Consider the following 21377-nt stretch of genomic DNA (forward strand, 5'->3'; position numbering starts at 1 on the left):
CAGACACTAACAGGAAGGTGCTGATCACCCCCCCAGCCTCCCGGTAGCCACTGCTGCCTTTGCTGATTTGGCTGGGGATGGCCTTTCCACTTTGACCCAGGTGGGATCTCCTGGCAGTGCCAGGGTCTCTCTCGGTATTCCCTCCAGTGGGAACCCACGCCTCATTGACCCACACACACACACTGGGGAGGACAGTGGGTTATCATCACTTGATAGACGAGCACAGATGAGTGACCTGAGTTCAGACCCCTGAAGTGGCTGTGTTGGAGCTCATGACCAAGGCTGTCCTTTCAGGGAGGAAACCCACCGACCATAGGCATTGCAATCAGAGCCAGGGGTGCAATAGGTGTGGGGGAGGCATAAATGAGCTGGTGACCACGTGGCTGGACCTCCACACCCCTACTTCCATGTGAATACTCTTTACACTACTACCTCCCTCCCCCAAAACACACCCATCTCCCCCAAAACACTTGGTCCTTGGTCTGCATGTCTTCCAAGTCTAGGGTGGTTGTACAGCACTGGCTATTCCGTGGTGAAGATGGTAATAAATTAAAGACCTTTCCTCCTTTGAAGGTGTTGAAGGTTTTGGAAAATGCTAGAATCAGCTCCATTACTGCTTCCAAGGCCAGCTGAATCTCCAACTAGCCATGCGACTAGTACTGAGATTAACTGATGTGTTCCAGGGTGGGAACACAGGCATTCTTTAGAAGGCTTTGGTCAGCCAACCATTCAGTTTTATACTGAGTGTTATAATCTTCCACACATTAATTTTCACAATATTTGTCTTCTTACTACTTTTGTTACTGACCAATGTTTCAAGCATTCAAATACCAGGTAAAACCCAAAGGATCTTTAACATTCTTGAAGAGGAAAGTTGTTTTGTATTATACTAAAATATTAAGATTCTGATCTTAAATAAAATATTAATAGCCCAGTGAACAACTGTTCCCTTGGACTCTATGTATTGGTTGGTATTTTTCTGTATAACTTAAAGCCATTCCCATCCTTAAAGGAGAAACTATCTTCTCATTCTTGACTTGGAATCAGTAACTTCCTAGCCCTTTTCATCCTGGCTACAGTTCCAGATAAATTCCTCCCCTTTTTAAACTCTGGTCACCCTTCCCAGGAAGACTCCCCTGGAGAGCCCAAATTTCCCCCAACAGCCCCTCTGACCACTTGGAACCCCTGCTGGGCCCCACCACCTAGGTCATTTAGCTGAGTAATAGGTACTGGCTGGGGCAATGGTCTCTGCAGGAATCACTGCACTCAGGGCCTCGGGCAAGTCTCCTCCTTTCTGGGACCCCACCTCCCCCTCTGGATGGTGCAGAGGGCATCAGCTTTGATGGTCAAGGGCACGTTTGGTTTCTGGTGGTCTAGGATGGGTCTTCACTGCAATGTGGTTGGACTTGGGATCCAGATGCCCACAGGGTAGGTGAGGGGGACCATTACAGTTCAGCCTCCTGGTGCCATCCGTCGTGGGACCTCATAGTGAGGCAGGCAACGGAAGAAAGCATAGAAGGTAGAGTGCCAGGCAGGTGCTGAGGGGGAAGTTCCTTGGGGAGAAGGCAAACCTAGAATTCCTTGACCTCATAAGGAAACAGCTTGGATCCTTATGGGGAGGGGTGGCATGTGGGAGGACTGAGCCTCTGGGACAGGGGCCAGTACTGCAGAAGAAGGCTTGGAGAGGTGCTGGGGAACTTGATCCTGCCAAAACTCAAAATTCCCTGAAGCAGCCCAGAGCCCACATGCCAACTCCCTCCCTGCTCTGAAAGATAAGCAGCAAGCCCCTGCCCTGCCCAGGGCTCTCCCCCTTCTTACTGCCACACACATGCCTGGGGACCCACACACACCTTCTCCTCCTATTTGGGGAGACAAAGCAGGTTTTACCCTGACTTTAAAACCCGGCCAACAGCACCTCTTCTTGCATGGCAACGTCTTCCCCATCCCATGAGCACACCTCCAGGGAGGACTGGTGTTACCCTCCCCAGCTGGGCTAGAACCCTCCTCTCTTCTTCCCCTTATTCAGCTGTTCCCTGTGAGAACAAACACAGCACTTTGTCTTCCCATGCCTACACTCCATCAGCTGCTTTTGTTTAGAATGGGATTGTTACCTCCTTTCCAATCTCCAAGGAATAGGTCTTTACTGACCAAGGCCCTCATCAACTCCTAGGGACAGTCCAGGCTCCTCAGCAGGCCTTGGCAGCCTGCCGTGTCTCACCCCCCTCAGTTCCCTGGCACCCCTGTCCTCCAGGACCCTCTCTGCACTGCCACAGGCCCTGAAGCCCACCCAGACCCAGGTGCTCAGTGCCTGCCTGCCTGGCAAGCCTTATTGGAACAGCCCCTGTACCCGTTCCCTGGCCACCTTCCAGGTCACACTGGGCTCAGGGTCCACTCCCACAGGAGAGGAAACCCCCCAGTGTCCCAGGTGGACCGCAAAGTGGGTCAGGCAGACGCTCGCGGTCTCTGCACGCATCACACGGCACCCTCTGCCAGTGCCCACTGGCACGCCCGGCCCCTTCCAAGACTGCTTGCTCCTGGAGTGCTGGTGGCCTCCTGGCCCAGTGCCCCATTTTCTCCGGGGTGGAGTGGTGAGGGAGAGAGGCGGTGGGGACAGGCGGGCACAGGTGCGCGGGCCAGGGCCGTGCAGAGCGGGAAGGCCGGCCCGGGGCAGAGGGTCTGGGGGGGCGGCCGCTTGCATGGCGTGGCGCACGCGCGCAAGGCGCTCCCATCAGAGCCTGGCCCGGGACCCGGGCTCTCCGAGGGCTCGCTTGTAGGTTCGGGCCCCTTTCAGCTGCTGCCAGGGCCGCTGGCTCGGGTGCAGCCGGGAACCCCGAGCGCCGGCGCCGGCGGAAGGCGATCGGCGGGGTCCGGAAGAAGCCCAATCGACTTGAGGCGGGCGAGGCGTGCCGGGCGTGCCGACCGCGCCCGCCTCGCGTAGCTCTCCCTTCCTGGCCGGCTTCTGCCGGTTCGACTTGCACAGGCCCCGCCCCTCCACGCTGTTCGCCAGAACAAGCCAGCGGCGAACGTCTCTCGGCTGGCCAACCGCCCGGCTCCCACAATTAGCGGAGCGCGTAGGCCCTGCCCCTCCCTCCCGTGTAGCTCTAACACGCCGGAGGGTGACGCCTCCCGCCTCGCCGGTTCCGCCCCTGCCTCCGGGCGCGCAGCCCCGCCCACTCCCGCGGCCGGGCCGGTCTGCGCCTACCGCTCCCCGCGGCCTGGCTCCGCCCCGCGCTGCGCGCGCAGCCCGCAGCCATGACGCGAGTGGGACGCACTCTGACGTGAGCGCTGCCGCTCCCGAGGCCGTCGCGCTGCCGCCGCTGCCTTCCGAGGCAGCAGCAGCTCGGCCCCTGTCCCTAGGCCCGGGCCGCCTCCAAGCCTCCATCGCCCGCCATGGACGACTACGCGGTCCTGTCGGACGCCGAGCTGACCGCTGTGCTGCGCCAATACAACATCCCACATGGGCCTGTCGTGGGTACGCGACGGCGGGAGGCGGGAGGCGGGCGGGCCCCCTCCCCACGCTGCCTCCGGGCTCCCAGCCCGCGCCCCTGACTGCCCCGTGCCCTGCGTATGGCCAGGTTCCACTCGCAAGCTCTACGAAAAGAAAATCTTCGAATATGAGACCCAGAGGCGGAGGCTCTCGCCCCTGAACTCGTCTGCATCCTCTTTCTCCTATCGGTTCTCCGGTGAGGCCCCAGCCCCAGACTTTCCCCCGCCGCTTGTGGGGACAGGGTTTGGTCGACGGGGCGGATGGGGTCTTCAGGGTGTGGCAGGGGCGCTGATCGGGTTGGGGACGGGGAGAAGGGAAGGGAGCTCTGGGGTCAAATGGTCGTACTCCCCTCCTCCATTCAGACTTAGATTCAGCATCCGTGGACTCCGATATGTACGATCTGCCGAAGAAAGAGGATGCCTTACTTTACCAGAGCAAGGGTAAGATAGGGATGGGGTGGGCACCCTGATACCTTCATTCCATTTCCAGTATCAGGGAGAACCTGAGATCTCAATCCCCATTGTCCCTCAGCAGTCCTAGAGAGGAGAAACAGTGTCACAGATCCCAAAATGGGCTTCAGCTTAGGGCCATCAGGCCAGGCTGGGACACCACTGCCCCCTCTGCTACCACTGCCCCCCTTTCCCAAGGCTATAGTGATGACTACTATGAGGAGAGTTACTTGACCACCAGGACTTACGGGGAGCCTGAGCCTGTGGGCACATCCAAGGGCTTCCGCCAGCCCTCAGCTTCACTCTCAGATGCTGACACCTTTCACCACCAGGTGAGCAGGCTGCCAGGTACCCTGTACTTGGGTATATCCTGAGGGGGTTATAGCTGGGTTTGGATAAGGGGACCCCTTGGTACAAATGGTGGCTCCCAAGGCTCCAGGGAGAGGTGGGGTCAGCAGACACCTGCCTGGTCAGGGTCGTCTTTCGGCGTGTTACCAGAACTGTTTGACTAAAGCACACAGGACATGCCCTGCACCCTGGTCTGGGATCCAGGTTTGAGCTCTTTTTGAGAATCATGGGGCCGAATGTAGGATCTAGGCAGCCATGACAGTCACTGAGCAAGTATCAAGGCCCCATGGACAAGTAGCAAGGCTGAGCACTCCGAAGGGTTCTGGAAGGGGCAGGGCCCAGGCCTTTAAGTAACGTCAGAATAGGTCATCTGGGGAGGTCTGGACTGAGGGGTACAACAGGGCTACACTGACCCTCCCAGCCAGTTCCCTCACCCTTACTCTCTTCTGTAGGTACGCGATGACAGTCTTTTCTCTTCTGAGGAGGAGAGCAAAGATAGGTGAGTAGTAAGGAGGGCTGGGGACTGTGGCTGTTTCTGGGCCCAGGTCCTCCTGGCCCATATGGTCCCCCTCTTTGCCTCAGGGAACACCCCATGTATGGCCGGGACAGCACCTACCAGAGCATCGCACACCACCGCCCAGTCTCCAACATCTCCAGGAGCTCCCTGGGTCTATCCTATTATCCTACGACCTCCTCCACCTCCCCTGTATCCTCATCTTCATCTCCTCCGCCTTCGTGGCTCACCCGCCGTGCCATCAGGCCAGAAAAGCAGGTCCCTGGGGCTGGTCTGGGCCAGGACCGCCAGGTCCCACTCTGGGGCCAGCTGCTCCTGTTCCTGGTGTTTGCTGCCTTCCTGCTCTTTGTTTATTACTCCATGCAGGCTGAGGATGGCAACCCCTTCTGGACAGAGTCCTGAGGGTCTGGCTTCATGGCTGCAGGGCCAGCTGCTCTTGGAAGTCCTGGCTGACTGCCTTAGCAGTGTTTGCTGGGGGAGGGGGTGGGGGCTTTTCTGTGTGTTCTAGCTTGGGTGCACTGGGCCTGACCTAGTGCAATGCTTGCTCCCCCTGCCTTGTCCTGCCAGAGAGGCAGAAGGTCCAGGCCCTCTGTGTTGCCATGGTGGGCCAGAGCAGGCCTTCCTCTGGAGCCTCCTGGCCCTGCTTGCTCTGACCCTTAGGGCCCAGGAGGTCAAGACCTTTCTCCTGGAAGAGAACTTGTTGGTTGTCATTGCATGCCTCCTGTTCATTGTCACCTTGTTGGGGGGTAACCCAAGGCCACCCTGACTGTTTTCGTGGATACACAATAAAGACCATTTATTTTTAATGTGTGGGCTTTTCCTGCTAAGGGAGGGATGGTCTTGGTGCTTCAAGAGCCTTGGTTCTCCCTTTTTGCTTTGGATTTGGGGTAGGGATCCCATGCTACCCATGAACACATTAGTGCTTGACTTGTAGGGTCCACTCATTAACTCGTTACCCAAAGCTCTTGTTAGGACTTAGGAAGGTAACTGTGGTGCCACAGGCTGCAGAAAAACCACACATATGCAGGCGAAGTTGCATGTACATTGCCTGCTACAGGTATTCTAATGAAGAGCTGACGCCACTTTGCTGTCCAAACGCAGGGGGATGGAAAGGAAATGGCATCTGCTTGGTGGGCCACTTCTGGAAAACTGGGGAAGGCTTCCAGTGTTTTCAGATTCCTCACCTCTGGGTAACCCAATTCTTCAACCGGCTATATTTTCATTTGTCCATCTCCAGGTTTTCTGCCATGGGTATTTGGTAATCTTTCTAGGTTACATGCATTTTTAAAAGCAGGTGCTGAGGAAACCCAGGGTAGAATGCCACCTGAGGCTCTAGGGCTAACAGCAGAGGGTGGGAAAGCACAGAGGGGCTGGTTTCTGCTCCTCACAACCAGTGGGAAGCAGAGACTCAGCCAGGGCTTCCCTAGTGGGTAAAGCATTGACATTTGTCCCTCTTGCCTCTGAGCAGCTCCTTGCTGCAGGCACTGGGCCTCAGCCCAGCGTCTCACCTGGCACAGCGCCCATGCAGCACCTGCATGTGCATCCAGGGCTTCTGGGCCTCCAGGGCTCTCACCTAAGGCCACATGGTGAGCTCCAGCCAGGGCTGGGCATGGGACCCCCTGCCTGACTCCTGGCCATTTATTTTTGCAGCATTCTCATCTTTCTACCATATTTTTGGGTGTGGTTTTTCTAAAAGTAACATGCTTTTTAGCAATTTAAAATATACAGACAAGAATGAAATAAATGAATTGCTTTTAATTTTCTGACCTCCCCCCAACCCAGTGTCAGCCTCCCTTGTTTGCTGCAAGCCACTCTTACATGGATCAACCCCCAGTCTCCAGCCACCTGTGGCATGGATTCTCCAGGCACCTGGCCTCTGCCCCTTGCCAATAGTGCAAGGGCTGAGACCTGGATGCTCCCTGGTGAGCAGTGGGCTTGGGCAAGAGATTGTCATTGGTAACAATAGGGCCTGATGGTTAGGTCAGTGAACCTGTGTCAAGTCACAGTTCACCAGGACCCCAGAGGAGCACAGTGACATGTGATCCCTAATCAAGCATGTTGAGAGGAGGTACCAACTGCACCTGTGACTACAGCATCCCTATTAGCACTGTCCTAGGGGACTGCTGGCAGGCTGGGATATGGCGAGGTCTGAGCAGAGGCAAGTGTTGCCTAACAGGCCACACATGAGGTCTGGGGAAGTGGCAAGGTTGTCATGCTGATGCTCTGAAATAGCTGGGGTGGAGAGAAGGGACAGCATAAAAAGAAGGGGAACTGGGTTGAGGCATCCCAAGGAAGGGGAGAAAGATGGCATGACTTCTGGATGGGATCCCTCACTAGGCCTCAGGTCCTCAGGTTCTTCATCAGGGACAGGAAAGGAGAGGGGCGCTATGTGTGCTTGGCAACCACTGTGGTATCTGGCATGAGAGAGAAGGGAGGAAACAGTTGTCACCCATGTGACATAGTCCCCTTTTTGTTCATTTATACCCCAAGGGTAACCACACTCATTCATGACCAAGTGTCAGATGAAGAATTGTTGAGGACTCAAGAGTCCCTAAAGGGCTCCCACTTGGGCCTCCTGCCCCAGGGCTCTGAGACACCCTCCTCCCAAGGAGGAATCCTGAAAGTCCCTGGCTGCTCTGGGCCTGCCCCAGGATTTGCATTCAGGCTTGGCCCACTCCCCAGGGCTTGGTGGGACCCAGTGCTCCCTCAGCCAAACGATGCTCTCCCAGGGCTCTGTGCTTCACTCAACCCCCAAGGCTCTGGAGCTCCGTAAGGGCTCTGAGTGCTCCCTAGTGCACTATGTGCCCCAACTCAAATGCTTTCCAGGGCTCTGTGGGCCCCAGACAGAACCCCAGACTTCCAGGTCTCTACCAAGTGCTATTCAGAGCTCTGGGACTACCTCTCTTGAGAGCTCCAAGGGGGCGCCCTCCCAAAGAGAACCCAGGGGTCCAGGGTATCCGCACATGGCAACTGAGATCTCCAGACCTCCCAGTCCTCAGGGATAAGGCCCACCCTTCTGTCCCCGACTCCCCGGAAAGCCTTCTGTGCTGCCCTGTGGTACAGAAGGAGCCAGCAGCTGCGCGATCCAGTGGGCTGCTGTGGGGGTGCCACAGTAGCCGGGACACTGCTGGGTTTGGGAGTGGGCAGCGTTGGCAGCTACTGGGGAGCTGACTGGCATCCCCAGCAGGGACTGGGAGGAGAGCAATGCAGACAGGACAGGACGTGAACCCGAGAGCTGCATTCTTGACCCTGCCCCTAAACTCTGCCTGGACAGGTCATCTGGAAACAACAAACAGCACTTGGAGGCCCAGGGATGCCCCTGCCTTCATACAAAAGCACCAAAGCCAGCTTCTCAAGTTAGAGAGCATTAGGCTGACTGGATCCCAGTCTCAGCAGGCACCCCTGCAAGAGAACAACTGAAGGTATGCCTGGCTTGTGGCTCCAGGAGGATTCACTACCCTGGCACCTAGACCTGACAGGAAATAGGCACTGGATCCTCGCTGTGACAGCGCCTGGCGCTGCCCTAGGCCCCCAGCGGCCAGTCGCTGGAAATGGGACCTCCCCATGCCCCACCCAGCACAGGCAGCACCCAGCTGAGTGGAGTCAGGCCCTGACCCTGGCCTGGCCTCCTCCCAGTGTGCTTGCCGGCTGGGGAGGGTGGAGGCACGTGCGCTCTGGAGGCTTCTTCATGCAACCTGGCCGGAGACAAGCAGGAGGCAGCAGAGCCAGGCCCAGAGCGGTCCAGTGCCAGTGGGGGCATACAGGGCCCCCCGAGGCATCCTCCTCTTCTCCCTTTGGACCACCGGGCAACCCAGGACCCTGCACCCACGGGGCACACCGCCCTCCCCTGAGTGACCCAGAGCCTCCTGCCCTATCCCTGTAGGGGCCCCACCAAGAGGAGACAGTCCTGCCTCCCATCCCCTCCCAAGCCCCTGCCTGGTGGGGTCCCCGTCCCCACGGGAGAATGGCCCCAGAGCTGAGCTGAGCTAGCTACCAGGAGTCCCTGTCTCCTCCCAGGATGCCACACCATGCCCAGGCAGCTGTGACACACCGTGGGGCAGCAAGGGCGAAAGACGCCGACCTGGGGGAAACAGGTCCCTGGGAACAGCCCTGGACAGAGACTGCAGGAGAGGCCAGGCCTGAGCCTGAGGCCTGCCCGGGCCAGGGTGGGAGGGAGCGAGACTGGGCTCCATGGGGGAGGACAGGCATATGGCACCAGGACACCAGGAAAAGGCGCACCGGGACCCCATCCTGTTGGGGACAAAGGGCCTGGGACCCAGCCGCACTGAGCAAATCCCCAGAGGTCACCTGGTCTGCTAGGAGGAGACAGGGAGGGGCAAGGGCAAGGCCCAGGCCCTCGGCGGGGCTCACACGCAGTGCTGAGGCCTGGCCACCCACCCAGAGCCAGCAGGGGTGGTGGCCTGGCCCCACCGGGCCCCATGCCCAAGCCCTGCTCACCCACAGGTGCCAGGAGCAGAGTGGTCCCGGCCACATGCCCTCCCCATGCTGGCCCCATCTCACCTACTAAGTCTGGGGAGGAGACTGCAGGTCGCCTCACTTGGGAACAGGGCCCTTCCCCCCACCCCCATCCTGCCAGTCCTACTTGGTCTGAGTCCAGACAGGGCAGGGCAGTGCAGGGGAACGGCTGAGCCAACCACTCCACAGCCAGCCTCCACCCCTGCCATGGCCACACCTCTGCACCCAACCCTCCCTGCTGCCTGTCCCCCCAGGAGGTTGGGAGGGGCCCTGGGTGAGGAAAGGGGAACACTGGCCCCTCAGGGTGGGGCTGCCACCTACCCGACAGTGAGGGAGTCCCTGCACTTCAACAAGGGGAACATTAGTGTGGGGACCCGTAGGGTTCCTGCAGGGGCCACCTACCAGGAGGGCATGAGTGGCCTCACCCCGCTCCAGGGCAGCCCCCAGGGAACCCCTGATGGTGCCAGCGGGCTGAGGAGGGGGTGGCCGCTAAGCCAGGGTGAGCGAGCATGCAGAGTGACAGGCGCCGACCACGGGGACCGCGTGCGCACTCGGAGCGCTGCGGCTCAGGACGGTCTCAGCCCACTCCAGGGCTCCGGCCCGTACCAGCCGTGGACAGGTCTTTCAGAAGGCAGGACCCGGCGCCTGCACGGGCCGCCTCCTCAGGCCACAGGCACGTCCAGGGAGGGTACCACCCAGAGCAGGGAGGGCTCTGCGCTGCTCAGAGGTCGGCCTGGCTTTGGCCACCTCCACCACTCCCCGCTGGTGTCACGGCAGGCCCCCATGGGCCCAGCGAGGCTGCCGCCAGGGGAGCAGGACCAAGGAAGCCACTGAGTGGAGGATGGGGTTGGGGGTAGCCGTTGGGTCGGCACAGCTGCCAAGGACTGGCCGGGCACACACACCCTGGGCTCAATGGGAAAGGCACCCATGTCCCTGGGCAGAGAGGGTGAGGGCCAAGGATGGGCACTGAAGGTGGGCAGGGACAGGGTCTGGCTGCAGCCATGACTATGACCATCTGCAGAGCAGGGCGCCAGGAGAAGCTCCCCCAGGGCAAGCCTGCCGGTGGCCAGGTGGGAGAGTACCCAGCACCCGCCCAGCCCTCCACGGCCCTCCGCAGTGGGCTCCCAGGGAACACTGCAGAGAAGCCAGGCCCTCCTCACTGTTCCTCCTGCCCAGAGCCAGGGGATGGACAGGAAGGCAGCTCAGCTCAGGCACAGGCCAGAGAGGCAGTGAGGACAGTGGTCGGATGGCTGGGGAGTGCGGGGCTGTGGCGGGCCTGCACAGGATCGTGTGGCCTGGCACCCCGGCTAAGGGGTGTCCCCAGGAGCCATGACCATGATCCCTGAGGTAAGGTCTCGCAAGCACCGCCTCGGTCTCTGCTTCTGCTCCTGGGAGACAGAGCCCGGCTCGCCCAAAACCTGCCATCCTTGGGCTCAAGAGGCCCATGGTGGCCTCGGACAGTGCCAGGAGCTGTTGCCAAGGGCCCCAGCGTCGCTCAGCAGCGAGAGCCCACAGGAAAAGCACTCTCCACCCACAGAACCTGTGTGACAGAGTTGGAGCTACTGTGCTTGTCATGGGGAAGTCATCTCGAGTCCAAGCCAGGAAGGATGCGGTGCGCGTGGCGTGTCTCCAGGGTGACAAGATGCAAATGGCTTCCTTTAGCCTCAGCAGGAGCTCCTTCCCTGACCCACCGGACACTCTGGCTGCACCTTCAGGCTGGCGCCTGCCACCACCTGAGCCGCCAGAGCCCAGCGTGGGACTGCCTGCCATCGTCACTGACGATGAAAAAGGGGCTCGGCCTGCACCTCCACAATGTGGTCCGCACCTCTCCGCTCCCTGCCCCCACCCACGGCGGCCACAGTTGCTGGTGGGGGAAGGTGGGAGGGGAGGAGGAGGGAGGGCCCAGCACCTGTGTGCAGAGAGGGGTCGCCCCGCCAGAGGCAGGGCAGCTGCCCCCCTCCCCCGTGCCCGGAGGAAGAAGAGGGGCTGGAGGCAAGACTGAGCCCCTGGGTGGGGACGCTGGACTGGGGAGCATCCTGTGGCCCAGGCCTGGGTGGGACTCACGTGGTGCTGATCGCTGCTGCCGGTCCTGACGGGGCCGCCTTGAAGAGAAAGTGCTTCCTGCCTCTGCGCCCGGGACTGCACAGCTACCTGGCACTGCTGCCAGGGAGGGCTGCCAACTCCTCTGCCAATGGCAGAGAGCACACACACGCCTCTGCGGGCCCCCCAGGGGCTCTGTCACATATCCTCCTTCCTTTCTCTGGCTTTTTGTGTGTTGTGTTTGCAACCTTTAAAGACAGAGGAGGCACACTCTATCCTTACAAACACAGGCTCCGCCTGTCTCGGGCCTGGGGCTGGAACTTGCCACCCCTGCTTAGACAAAGGACACGTTTCTGAGGGGCCTGTGCGGGACCAGGAGTCCCACATCCAGGCTCGCGAGCAAGGACACTCCTCGGAGCCTTCCCATTCGCTGTGAGCAGGCACACCCATGCCCTAGCGGGTGTTGTCCCCTCTAGCACTGCTGGAGGGTTGACCTGTATGACCCATGAGAATACAGCAGAGGTGAGGGAGTGTCACTTAGCAGTGAAGTTATAAAAAGCAGCGGCTTCACTCTTGGGGCCCCTTTCTCCTCTCCATCTGTCTCCCCCTCTCTCCCACCTCTCCCTCCTCCACAGCCATCCTCGGCTCTGGGGGAAACCCTGTCCCCGATCAGCCCCATGGAGAGGCCTCCCTGGGGAGGCAACTGAGGCCCCTGCCAGCCACGCGAGCAGTCTTGGAAGCAGAGCCTCCCCCCAGGCAGGCCAGATGGCTGTGGCCCCAGCTGAGGCCTCAAATGCAGCCTGTGAGGGACCCGGAGCCAGAGCCCCGCAGCTCCACCAAAGTGCCGTCCCCACTTCCAGAAGCATGGACAGACATCTCCGGTGGACACCATGCCCCCGGGCAGTGGCCCCGGCTCTGCCCACCTCTCCCTGGGTAACCGCACTTGTGTGGAGGTGGGGCTGGGGGTGTCCATGCCCATGCTTTCCGCAGAACAGTCCCAGACACACTCAGGTGCGCTGGATCACGGTGGGCCAGACGCGGGAGCACGCAGGAGGGCGGGGGGAGAGGGAGAGAGGGAGAGACAGAGACAGACAGGCAGTGTGTGTGTAGGTAGGGGTGGGGTGCCACGTTCTGGGCCCTGGGAGGGTGGAAGCTACCAGAAGCGCGGAACAAGGCCGCTCCCAGAGCCCAGGTCTGCGCAGTCGGAGGTGGAGTGACCCTGCTCTTCGCCATCCCCGCCAGGTCGCCGCCTCCTTCCCCGGCTCATCAGGCCCTGGGGCCCCCAATATACTGCTCCTGGCCGCCTAGAGGGCCAGACTCCTTCATACAGTGGGCGGAGCGGGGGGAGTCCTGCCGGGAGCGGCGGGAGGGAAGCCTGACGGGGCCCCCAACAGCCTCCCGGGGCCTGGATTTGGTGGAGGCTTCTCCCCGGCCTCCGTTCACGGAGGGTCTCGCGGAGCCGGGACTCCGACGGCGCGCAGGACTCGGAGGGGCGGAAGGCAGTCCCGGGACCGGGGAGGGCGGTGACGAGGAGGCCGGGGCGTCTTCCGGGCGTGTCGGGCCCCGCCCTGACTGCCCCCACGCCCCTCTCCACACGTCTCCTCAGCGCGCCCACCGGAAGCTCCGCCCCGCAGGCCGCGGAGTACCGCCTTCCTACCCACCCCTTCCGGCTATCTTAGCCAATGAGAAAGCTCGGTTCGTAACGAGGCCCGCCCTCAGGCCGCGGGACCCGGCGGCCGATGTCTCTGCCCAATCAAAACAAGCCAGTCGCGTGCGAGCCCCTCCTTTCTCGGCTGTTGGGTCCTGTCGCGTCGGACCTACTCCTTGCTGCCGGACGCTAGGCTTCTCCGCAGGGAGGGCGGAGACTCCCCGCGCAGAGTCGCGCGAGTCGTCCTGTGTGTACACGCTGAGCCCTGTTTGTGTGCTTTTCGTGTGAACTTGTATCTTGAAGTGGTTACATTCACAGCAAGTTCCATAGGAACGTCCCGGAGGCCGGGGGCCCTCCCGCAGTTCCCCCAGTGTCGGCCCGTTGCACATCTAGCGCCACCGCACACCAGGAAATGGAATTCATTGGCGCCATCCGAGAACCTGTTCCGGGCTTCATCCGTGTGCGTGCCCGCGCACGCACGCAGTAGCTCTGCAGTTCCGTCACGCGTGTAGATTGACGTGACCCCCTCTGCCATCAGTGTCCCAACAGCCTCCCCCCTCCCGCCAACCCGTGGCACCAGTATTGTATTCCCGTCCCTGCAGTTGTGTCACCGAAGACTGTTACATTAATGCAACCTCTGCGGTGTGTAACCTGGGATGGGCTTTTTATTTTTTTCACTCACATAACGCGCTTGTGAGCCATCCAAGTTGTCGCCTGCATGGATAGCTAGTTCTTCCTCTGTATTGCTAGCTATAGTCCTTGGTGTAGATCAACCAGTCTGTTAAGCATTCACCTACGGAAGGACGCACTGCTTGTTCCCAGTTTTCGGTGTCTACTAATAAACCCGTTCCGAAGATTCATGTACAGGTTTTTTGTGCGATCGTAAGTTTCCCTTTCTTTGGTATAAATGCCCAAGAGTGCCACTGCTGGGTTCTACGGAGGTGGATGTTTAGCTTTAAAAGAAACTGCCAAATTGCCTTCCACAGTGGCCGTACATTTTACATGACCACCCTGCACGTTTTCAAAACACACGATTGGAATTTTTTAGAAAACAACATTATTTGAAGCAAGATTGTTAACAATTTTCTCTCTTCTAGCTGAATTCTTCTATGTGATCACCAACATACTCACACGGTTTAAAAAAAACATAACACTCTACACATTTGTGATTTACTAAGCAACGTATCTTCGAAATCCCTCCACGTCAGTACACAAACGTCTAGCTCATTTCTTCTCTGGCTGCCCGGTATTTGATAAGAGTACGTGTAGTGTAATTTATGTAATGAGTCCCCAATTGATGTACTTCTTCTTTTTATTTTTTGCTGTTAATAGTAACACTGCAACTACCAGCTTTGGACATGCATCAATCCCCCTCTAGGATAATTAATTACCTCTGAGTGGAACTGCCAGGTCAAAACATCTGGGCATTTAAAATGTTAACAGACACTAGGTAACTGCCTCCCCCAGATACTTTACTTGTCGTATAATTAGGACTGTTAGTCCTTGTTACCTTGTTACGTATGTTGCAGATACGTTTCCTCAGTCTGTCTCTTGTCTTGAAAGGTAACTGCCTCCCCCAGATACTTTACTTGTCGTATAATTAGGACTGTTAGTCCTTGTTACCTTGTTACGTATGTTGCAGATACGTTTCCTCAGTCTGTCTCTTGTCTTGAAAGAGGAGGCTTGCTATTTGGGGCTGTCAAGAAGTTGACACATTTTTACATGACCAAATTTATTAAACTCTCAACAGAAGCTTTCTGGGTGGTGCGTATCTTGTGCACGCGTGACAAGAGCGAGGAGACTCTGGGTGGAATCTGAATGCCTGCTGCCAGTTCCTCGTTGACCCAAGCTGGCGGGTCGGCCCCAGTCACCGGTGGCGGGGGCGGGGTGTGTTGTTCACATGACCCACTGCTGCCTAGGCACTAGGCTGGGAGCAGTGCTTCTCTGCCACCCAGCCCCTGCCCTCTAAGGGGGCCAGTCCAGCTTGGGGGAAAGACAAGGAAATACGTAACGGGAAGCGCTTAGTTACATTATTTACATGCGTAGGTGGCCCACAGGTGGACGAGGGAAATCCCTGGGGAAGCAGAGTAAATGAAAACGGGGGGTGGGGGTGGGGAAATGCGCGGGGCTGCAGCTGGGGCCGCTTGAGGAGCCGCCAGGCTCGGTTTCCAAGGTGCTCGCGGTGATGAGAGAGCAGAACTGAGATCCCACCTAAAGCCAAAGGGTCACCCCTTTGGCGAGGGCCAGCAGCTCCTTCCTGTATTCCCTCGGTTCCTTCAGCCCTCCCATCCCTGAGCGACCAACCGCTCCTATTCAATTCCCTCTGCTGAAAAACTTTTTATACGTATTATTATTATTTTTTTGTATCCCGACTCGTGCCTGACTGATACAGAATTTGTACTGGGAGTGGCCCCAGAGGTGGGACCCAAAAAGATGCAACTTTGGGGACCGGTCTGGTCGTGCCCTCGGGCTGCAGTGCAGGGCTGAGCTCCTCGCCAATGGGAAGTGGTGCCTCACAGTTTATCTAGCTCTCACCTGAGGTTGATCGGGACGAGGGGCCGCCTGCAGCCTGCAGCAAGTGACTGGGGCGCCTGAGTGGCCCTGCCCTGTGCTGTCATGGTGGCGATGACCGCTACAAAGGCTGTGCTGCGGGATGACTCCTGAGCGTGCCACAGCCTGCACAGAGGAAGTATGACAAGCTCAGGCTCCTTACCTCTCAGCTCAAGTCACAGTGTCACAACCACAGTGTGACAACTTCCACTGCAGGCAGCCATAGACATTTCTCTTAACTTCCTGTACCTGCAGGCTGACAGTGCTGAAAATCAAACACACTGTTTGGTTGCGCGGTTCCCAGAATCCCAATGCCAGTTGAATTCCTGGTCTCTCCACGTTTCTCATGTGGAAGGCAGGGCAGCGGTTGGAGGAGTGGGGCCCTGAAACCTGGAGCGGGGACATCTGGTTGGCCTCAGTTGAAGCCGACGATCAGGAAGACCCCAGGTCCTTCTGAGCCTCCCCTGCTAGTGGAAGAGGCCCACCATCCTGTGTCTGGGGGACTGGTGTTCCCTTGCTGGAGGACTGTGTCATTACCTCCCCTGGGGCAGGTACCCCACAAGGGGACACCCGCTGTCCTCGAGACCCTCTGCAACCACCCCCTGTTGCCATTAAACCTGTAACTAGGGTCCATTCACAGCTTGCTCCAGGGGCACAGGCACACAATTTGACCTTGGATAAAAACGTTTGAACATCAATAAAAATTTTAAAGACTTTTTTGGTTTCTACCAGCTGAACCCTAGTTGAACATTTGCCAGAGTGTAGTCTCAGGGCACTAAGACTAAATTGTTGAGCTAAGACACTCAGTGGTTTTGATTCACTGCCATGGGTCCACTTGCCAGAGGTTCCAGATTAAATGTGCTACACCTGCATGTGGTGGGAAGTCTAGTCCGTCACTTGGTCAGTTGACTGAAACTCGGACTTGCTGGTGGTCTGCAGTTCATGGGTTTTGATTCCAGAGGTGCTCTGGCATGAGGTAGAGAAGAAAATCGAAATGCATAGGGCGAGAAGAATCTTGGGGTTGATCACATTCAATGGAAACACCCCACCCCCAACTGTGTTCTATGGGAAGGGCCGGAAGCAGCTCTTTTCAGTGAGGCATTGAGAAAACCATTAGAGTGGGAAAACCTGTGTCCTTCATGTGCTCTGAAAAGATCAGTGCTTTTGGGAACGAAATAGACTGGTAGCGTGCTCCAGCATTGCTTGATGTGTGTAATGCTAAGTGCTGTAGGTCTGAAAGCTGAAAACCTGACTTGTGTTATCCTGGTGGAGCTTCACAAACTCACTGTTTTCTAGAGCCCCCTGAGAGAAGGGGAGGCTGGGTCTCCTGGGACGGACTCTGCACTATTGCTCGAAGTGCACACCACAGATCTCCCCAAGCCTTCCCAAAGGACCTGTAGCCCTTTACTACAGTGACAGATCATCATGGAGAAAAATAAGTGTGCTTGAGTAGATCCCCTGCCTGGGCCATGCCTTGACTAGAGGAAGACTTTGTTACCTTCCTGCTGCCCTACCTCCAGAAGTGAGGACATCTGTAGTGGACATTTAGATCCCTAGCTCTGTCCACCTCTGTGGATACTCTTGTGTGTGTGAGGGTATCTACGCTTTACAGCAAACCATCTCAGAGGCCTTCTCAGGAGACACTGCAACACAGTGGGCACAGAAAGGAAGGAGTGTGTATGTGCACCCAGCGGGGTGGGGCAGCACATTCCTGGCCCTGGGAGGACTGAAACTCCCAGGTGCATGGAACACGGACGCTCTTAGAGCTCAGTACTGAGGAATGACTGGAGGAATGGTAGTTCCTTTTCCATCCCATTGTGGTCCTCACCCTTCTCCAGGTCACCCTGGGGAGCAGTGTCACTTTTTGCTGATGGGGGTCATGGTGGGCGGGGCTGCTCTATAGGCACTCACAGTTTGTCTTAGGGCCTGGATCTCGCTGGAGGCTTCTCCTTGGCCTATCTCTAGCAGACGAGCGCACAGCACCCCAGGCCATCACAGGTTCTGCCCTGGGTCTCCGGAGAGCTGGGACGAACACATGGCTTACATAGAAGCTGATTCTGGACCCTTTGGTTAGGGTAGGGAGAACGAGGTACGGGCCTCCTGCTCTGGCCTCGCCATCGATAAAAGAACAAGGGCAGAGGCTCCAGCCTGGCGTGTCCAGGCCAAGTCCTGGAGCCCAGATAGAGGCAGGGAGGACGTGTCCTAGGCCCCGAGATCTCCGGGAACACGCGCGTGGCCGCTGTGAGTCCCAGTCGGAGTGTACTTTTCTTCAACTCTAGGAGCATACATCTCTCGTAGTTAAGGCAAATCGTCGGGCAAGACTTCAACGCCAAAGACGGCCAGCTGGAAACCGTCTTCTCGGGCCGAGGTGGCGAAGCCCGATTCGCCAGACCGCTGCCAGCTTTCTAGAGCCCAGCCGCCTCCCCCATCTGGGCATGTGCAGGTCACGCCCGCACGCAGGCTCAGAGCGCTGCTGCGTCTATGGTCGGGAAGTCTGATAGAGTGTCCACCTATCTGGACCTGGACTCTATGGTTCCTACGTGTGAAGATGGACGGCCTATATAAGGCATGCGCAGGGGCAGGAGTGCCTCTTTTTCTTCGTGGTGGTGAGTAGTCTTGTTTACGTGTTTGTACCAGTCCCTGTGCTTACTCCCCGGTTTGAGGCTTGCCTTCCTCTTCTGTTCCGACTTTGTCTGTTTCATTGCAGCCACTGAAGATCCTGGTGTCGCCATGGGCCGCCGCCCCGCCCGGTGGTGAGTGCCAAATCCATGTATCACTACTGGGTAAAGGGAGAACTACATTTGGCCGCCAAAAGCATCCGTGCGGTGGGGCCTCTCTTGTGCGGCTTGCCGTCTTGGAAGCCGACTGTTTTTCCCAATACCTTTCGGGTCGCTTTAGGTTCTCCTTTATCATTTGTTTATTTACTTGAAAATCTCATGACACTCTTTAATCTTTTCCCCATTTTGTTGGGGTGGCGGATTGACCCTGGACTGCATGCGCTCTGCCAGTTAGGAGCTGGAAGCGTCGTCCGCCTTATATCCTGATCAGTGTCCTGGAAATGCGTCGCTGTTTCAGGTTCGGTGCCCTCAGAGCCTTTGGGTGCCATCACCGTTTTATTTCCGGGCGCCGTGCAGTGTGGTCTCGGACGCCAAGGGCAGTCCCAGCAAAGCGTGTTCAGCTGCCTCCTGTGCCCTACAGGGTGCGCTGCCAGCCCATCGGGTGGCTCAGGATTTTTAATGCCAAGTGCCCAAAGTGTGTAGGTGGATGGCATGGACCACGTTAAGCTTCAGATTTGAAGTAAACAGTATCTTGAAGTGGAATTACCGTGTTTCTTTTTAACAAAGGTAGTTTCAAAGTGTGCTTTATAGGAAGTTGAATATTCAATAAGGGTCGAGGGAGATACTTCTACTTTTGTGTTACTAGTGTGTCCGTGCAGTCTTAACTTCTGGACTTATGGCCACCTCATTTCGATACCCCTTTCCCAGCCTGCCTTTGGTCTTATCTTGAGGGTGTGACTCGGTGTGTCTATTGGTAGAGATTGTGTGTGAACCCCTGCAAATTTGTTTCCGTATTCCCCTGCAGTTACCGGTATTGTAAGAACAAGCCGTACCCCAAATCTCGCTTTTGCCGAGGTGTCCCTGGTAAGTAGTGGAAGAGTCCCCAAAACTGATTTTGCTGCTCCAGCTCAGTTGCCTGTGTCGCCCCCCACACACTTAACCTGAGCTTTTTTCAGATGCCAAGATCCGCATCTTTGATCTGGGACGGAAGAAGGCAAAAGTGGATGAGTTCCCACTCTGTGGCCACATGGTGTCAGATGAATATGAACAGCTGTCCTCTGAAGGTGTGGCAGGATTCCTTGGTAGTCACACCTAGTCCCTTGTATGTGCTCTCCCAGCCAGACCCAGAACAGACTGCCCTGTAATTAACCAGTTTATTAAGAGCCTCTTTACAAAATTTACCCAGTCAATACAGATGTCCTGAGAAGCAAGGAGAGCCATGAGTGCATCTGTTCCATCTCTCATTCTGTGGCCTTCCTCTCCCCACCCCCTACTCCACCCTAGCCCTGGAGGCTGCACGAATTTGTGCCAATAAGTACATGGTGAAAAGCTGTGGCAAAGATGGCTTCCACATCAGAGTGCGGCTCCACCCCTTCCATGTCATCCGCATCAATAAGATGTTGTCCTGTGCTGGGGCTGACAGGTGAGTTGGGTCCTCTGTGTTGGGCTTGATTTTCCATGGGTCAGGGCCAAGAAGTGGCCACACTTAAGACTCAACCACCCATAGCAAAGCTAGGGCAAGGACTGGCAAGCAAGTTTTAGTGGACAGTTCCCCCTCCCAGCACTGTATAGATGAATAGGACTGACCCCCAGAAACAAAACTGAAGCCATCACAGCTCTTAGCAGGTTCTGGGTGGTAGGTGTAGGGATGTGCTTCTGAGGGAGTAGGCCTGAAGATAGCCATCTGCTACCAAGCAGGTAGCTGGTGTGGTCACAGTTTGGGGGGTTTTCAGACAAGCCCAGTGTCAGTGGCACCTTGTAAGGACTCTGATCTGTTTTGGAGCTCTGTGTTCTCTGCAGCCAATTAAGCCGACCGTGCTCTTTCCCCATGGGGGCTCGGTGTGCAGTGGCTGCAAACAGTAACCTCCTTGGTAGTGTATGCAGCCTGTTGCTTGTATAGGTTGCCCTAAGGGACCTTGGAGACAGTGGGTGCTCATCTGATCAAATGCTGTTCCCAATCTAGGCTCCAGACAGGTATGCGGGGTGCTTTTGGAAAGCCCCAGGGCACAGTGGCCAGGGTCCATATTGGTCAAGTCATTATGTCCATCCGCACCAAGCTGCAGAACAAGGAACATGTGATTGAGGCCCTACGCAGGGCCAAGTTCAAGTTCCCTGGTCGCCAGAAGGTAAGAAATGATGCAGTCTTCGTCCTATCTTTCCTTGCCTCAGTCTCTAGTCCTCCTAAATTCTTTGTCTCTCCTAGATCCACATCTCCAAGAAATGGGGCTTCACTAAATTTAATGCAGATGAGTTTGAAGACATGGTAGCTGAAAAGCGGCTCATCCCAGATGGTTGTGGAGTCAAATACATCCCTAATCGTGGCCCCCTGGACAAGTGGCGGGCTCTGCACTCATGAGAGCCTCAGCACTGCCCCCCTTTATTCACACCTATGAATAAATCCTACTTCCTGTCCATCTGTCTTAGTGTCTGGATTTGTGGGGGTGGGGGTGGCTCTGGGAACCCTAGAGTCATTGTCCCTTCTCTAAGCTGGCCAGCTGGTAGTTGGTAGGGCCAACAAGGGGACAAACCCAGAACACATGCAGGATCTGCAGCCCCTCCTTGCTTACATAGGTGGGATGCTGACTTGGCTCTGCCTAGATCAGGCTATAGGTTCAAAGTTTCCCTAGCAAACCCAGGCAGTGGTTAGTCTACATGCATCAAGTGCTGCCTTAGTAAAATGTTCTGTCCCAGTCATGAAAAAGAGATTGTAGCCTAAGGCTGACCTCTGCTTTCTGTGCAAGCTTTTTCCAAGACTTTCCAGATCAGCAACCTCACTGGAAATGAGAAATGAATCAGACTGGGTGTATCTCTGCCTGTCTTTAACTAGCCTTACAGGAGACAGGGTAATCTAGTTACTCTGGAGTAAACAGGTTTGTCCTGGGTCAGACCCCATTTGCCTGTCTTCAGGGTAGTACAAGCAACCTTGACCCATGGCTCTAGGTACCTCTCCCCTGTTCAGGGTTCATTCCTGGGGCCCTGACCACCATTGGCTGATGTCAAGTCTGACCTCCCACAGCTGAAATGGCCCATGGAGCTTGGCAGTCACAAGAGATCCTTGAGCAAATTGTGCAGCCCTGCTCTGAGGATG

General features: G+C 57.1%; 2 protein-coding genes, 1 long non-coding RNA gene and 1 other non-coding gene across 8 annotated transcripts; 3 read left to right on the forward strand and 1 right to left on the reverse strand.

Annotated features, from left to right (window-relative positions):
• The first annotated feature begins 3257 nt into the window (after positions 1–3257).
• EMD (emerin) lies at positions 3258–5604 on the forward strand. The gene is made up of 6 exons (XM_036887213.2): positions 3258–3472; positions 3576–3683; positions 3850–3927; positions 4135–4268; positions 4737–4783; positions 4867–5604. Exons 1-6 carry the CDS (start codon positions 3391–3393, stop codon positions 5198–5200), a joined length of 783 nt encoding a protein of 260 aa, XP_036743108.2. The 5' UTR covers positions 3258–3390; the 3' UTR covers positions 5201–5604.
• A 9073-nt stretch (positions 5605–14677) lies between these two features.
• LOC118913319 (uncharacterized) lies at positions 14678–18018 on the reverse strand. 3 transcript variants are annotated; one of them, XR_008995317.1, is made up of 4 exons: positions 17424–18018; positions 16380–16478; positions 15762–15902; positions 14678–15638 (listed from the first exon to the last, which is right to left on the reverse strand). It is a non-coding gene; the product is annotated as an uncharacterized LOC118913319 (long non-coding RNA). The 3 variants fall into 3 exon arrangements; XR_008995318.1 differs by lacking the exon at positions 16380–16478; XR_008995319.1 differs by lacking the exons at positions 15762–15902; positions 16380–16478.
• Positions 18019–18126: 108 nt separating this feature from the next.
• Positions 18127–20701, forward strand: RPL10 (ribosomal protein L10). 3 transcript variants are annotated; one of them, XM_036887227.2, is made up of 6 exons: positions 18150–18265; positions 19095–19153; positions 19246–19353; positions 19574–19712; positions 20253–20415; positions 20493–20701. In XM_036887227.2, exons 1-6 carry the CDS (start codon positions 18243–18245, stop codon positions 20643–20645), a joined length of 645 nt encoding a protein of 214 aa, XP_036743122.1. In that variant the 5' UTR covers positions 18150–18242; the 3' UTR covers positions 20646–20701. The 3 variants fall into 3 exon arrangements, with proteins under 3 accessions (XP_036743124.1, XP_036743122.1, XP_057352053.1); XM_057496070.1 differs by lacking the exon at positions 18150–18265 and adding an exon at positions 18556–18587; XM_036887229.2 differs by lacking the exon at positions 20493–20701 and having other exon boundaries at positions 18127–18265; positions 20264–20372.
• LOC118913363 (small nucleolar RNA SNORA70) lies at positions 20084–20217 on the forward strand. Its single transcript, XR_005025172.1, has one exon. It is a non-coding gene; the product is annotated as a small nucleolar RNA SNORA70 (small nucleolar RNA).
• Positions 20702–21377: the final 676 nt, after the last annotated feature.

This window comes from Manis pentadactyla, chromosome X (genome assembly GCF_030020395.1).
Source record: "Manis pentadactyla isolate mManPen7 chromosome X, mManPen7.hap1, whole genome shotgun sequence".
Taxonomy (NCBI): domain Eukaryota; kingdom Metazoa; phylum Chordata; class Mammalia; order Pholidota; family Manidae; genus Manis; species Manis pentadactyla.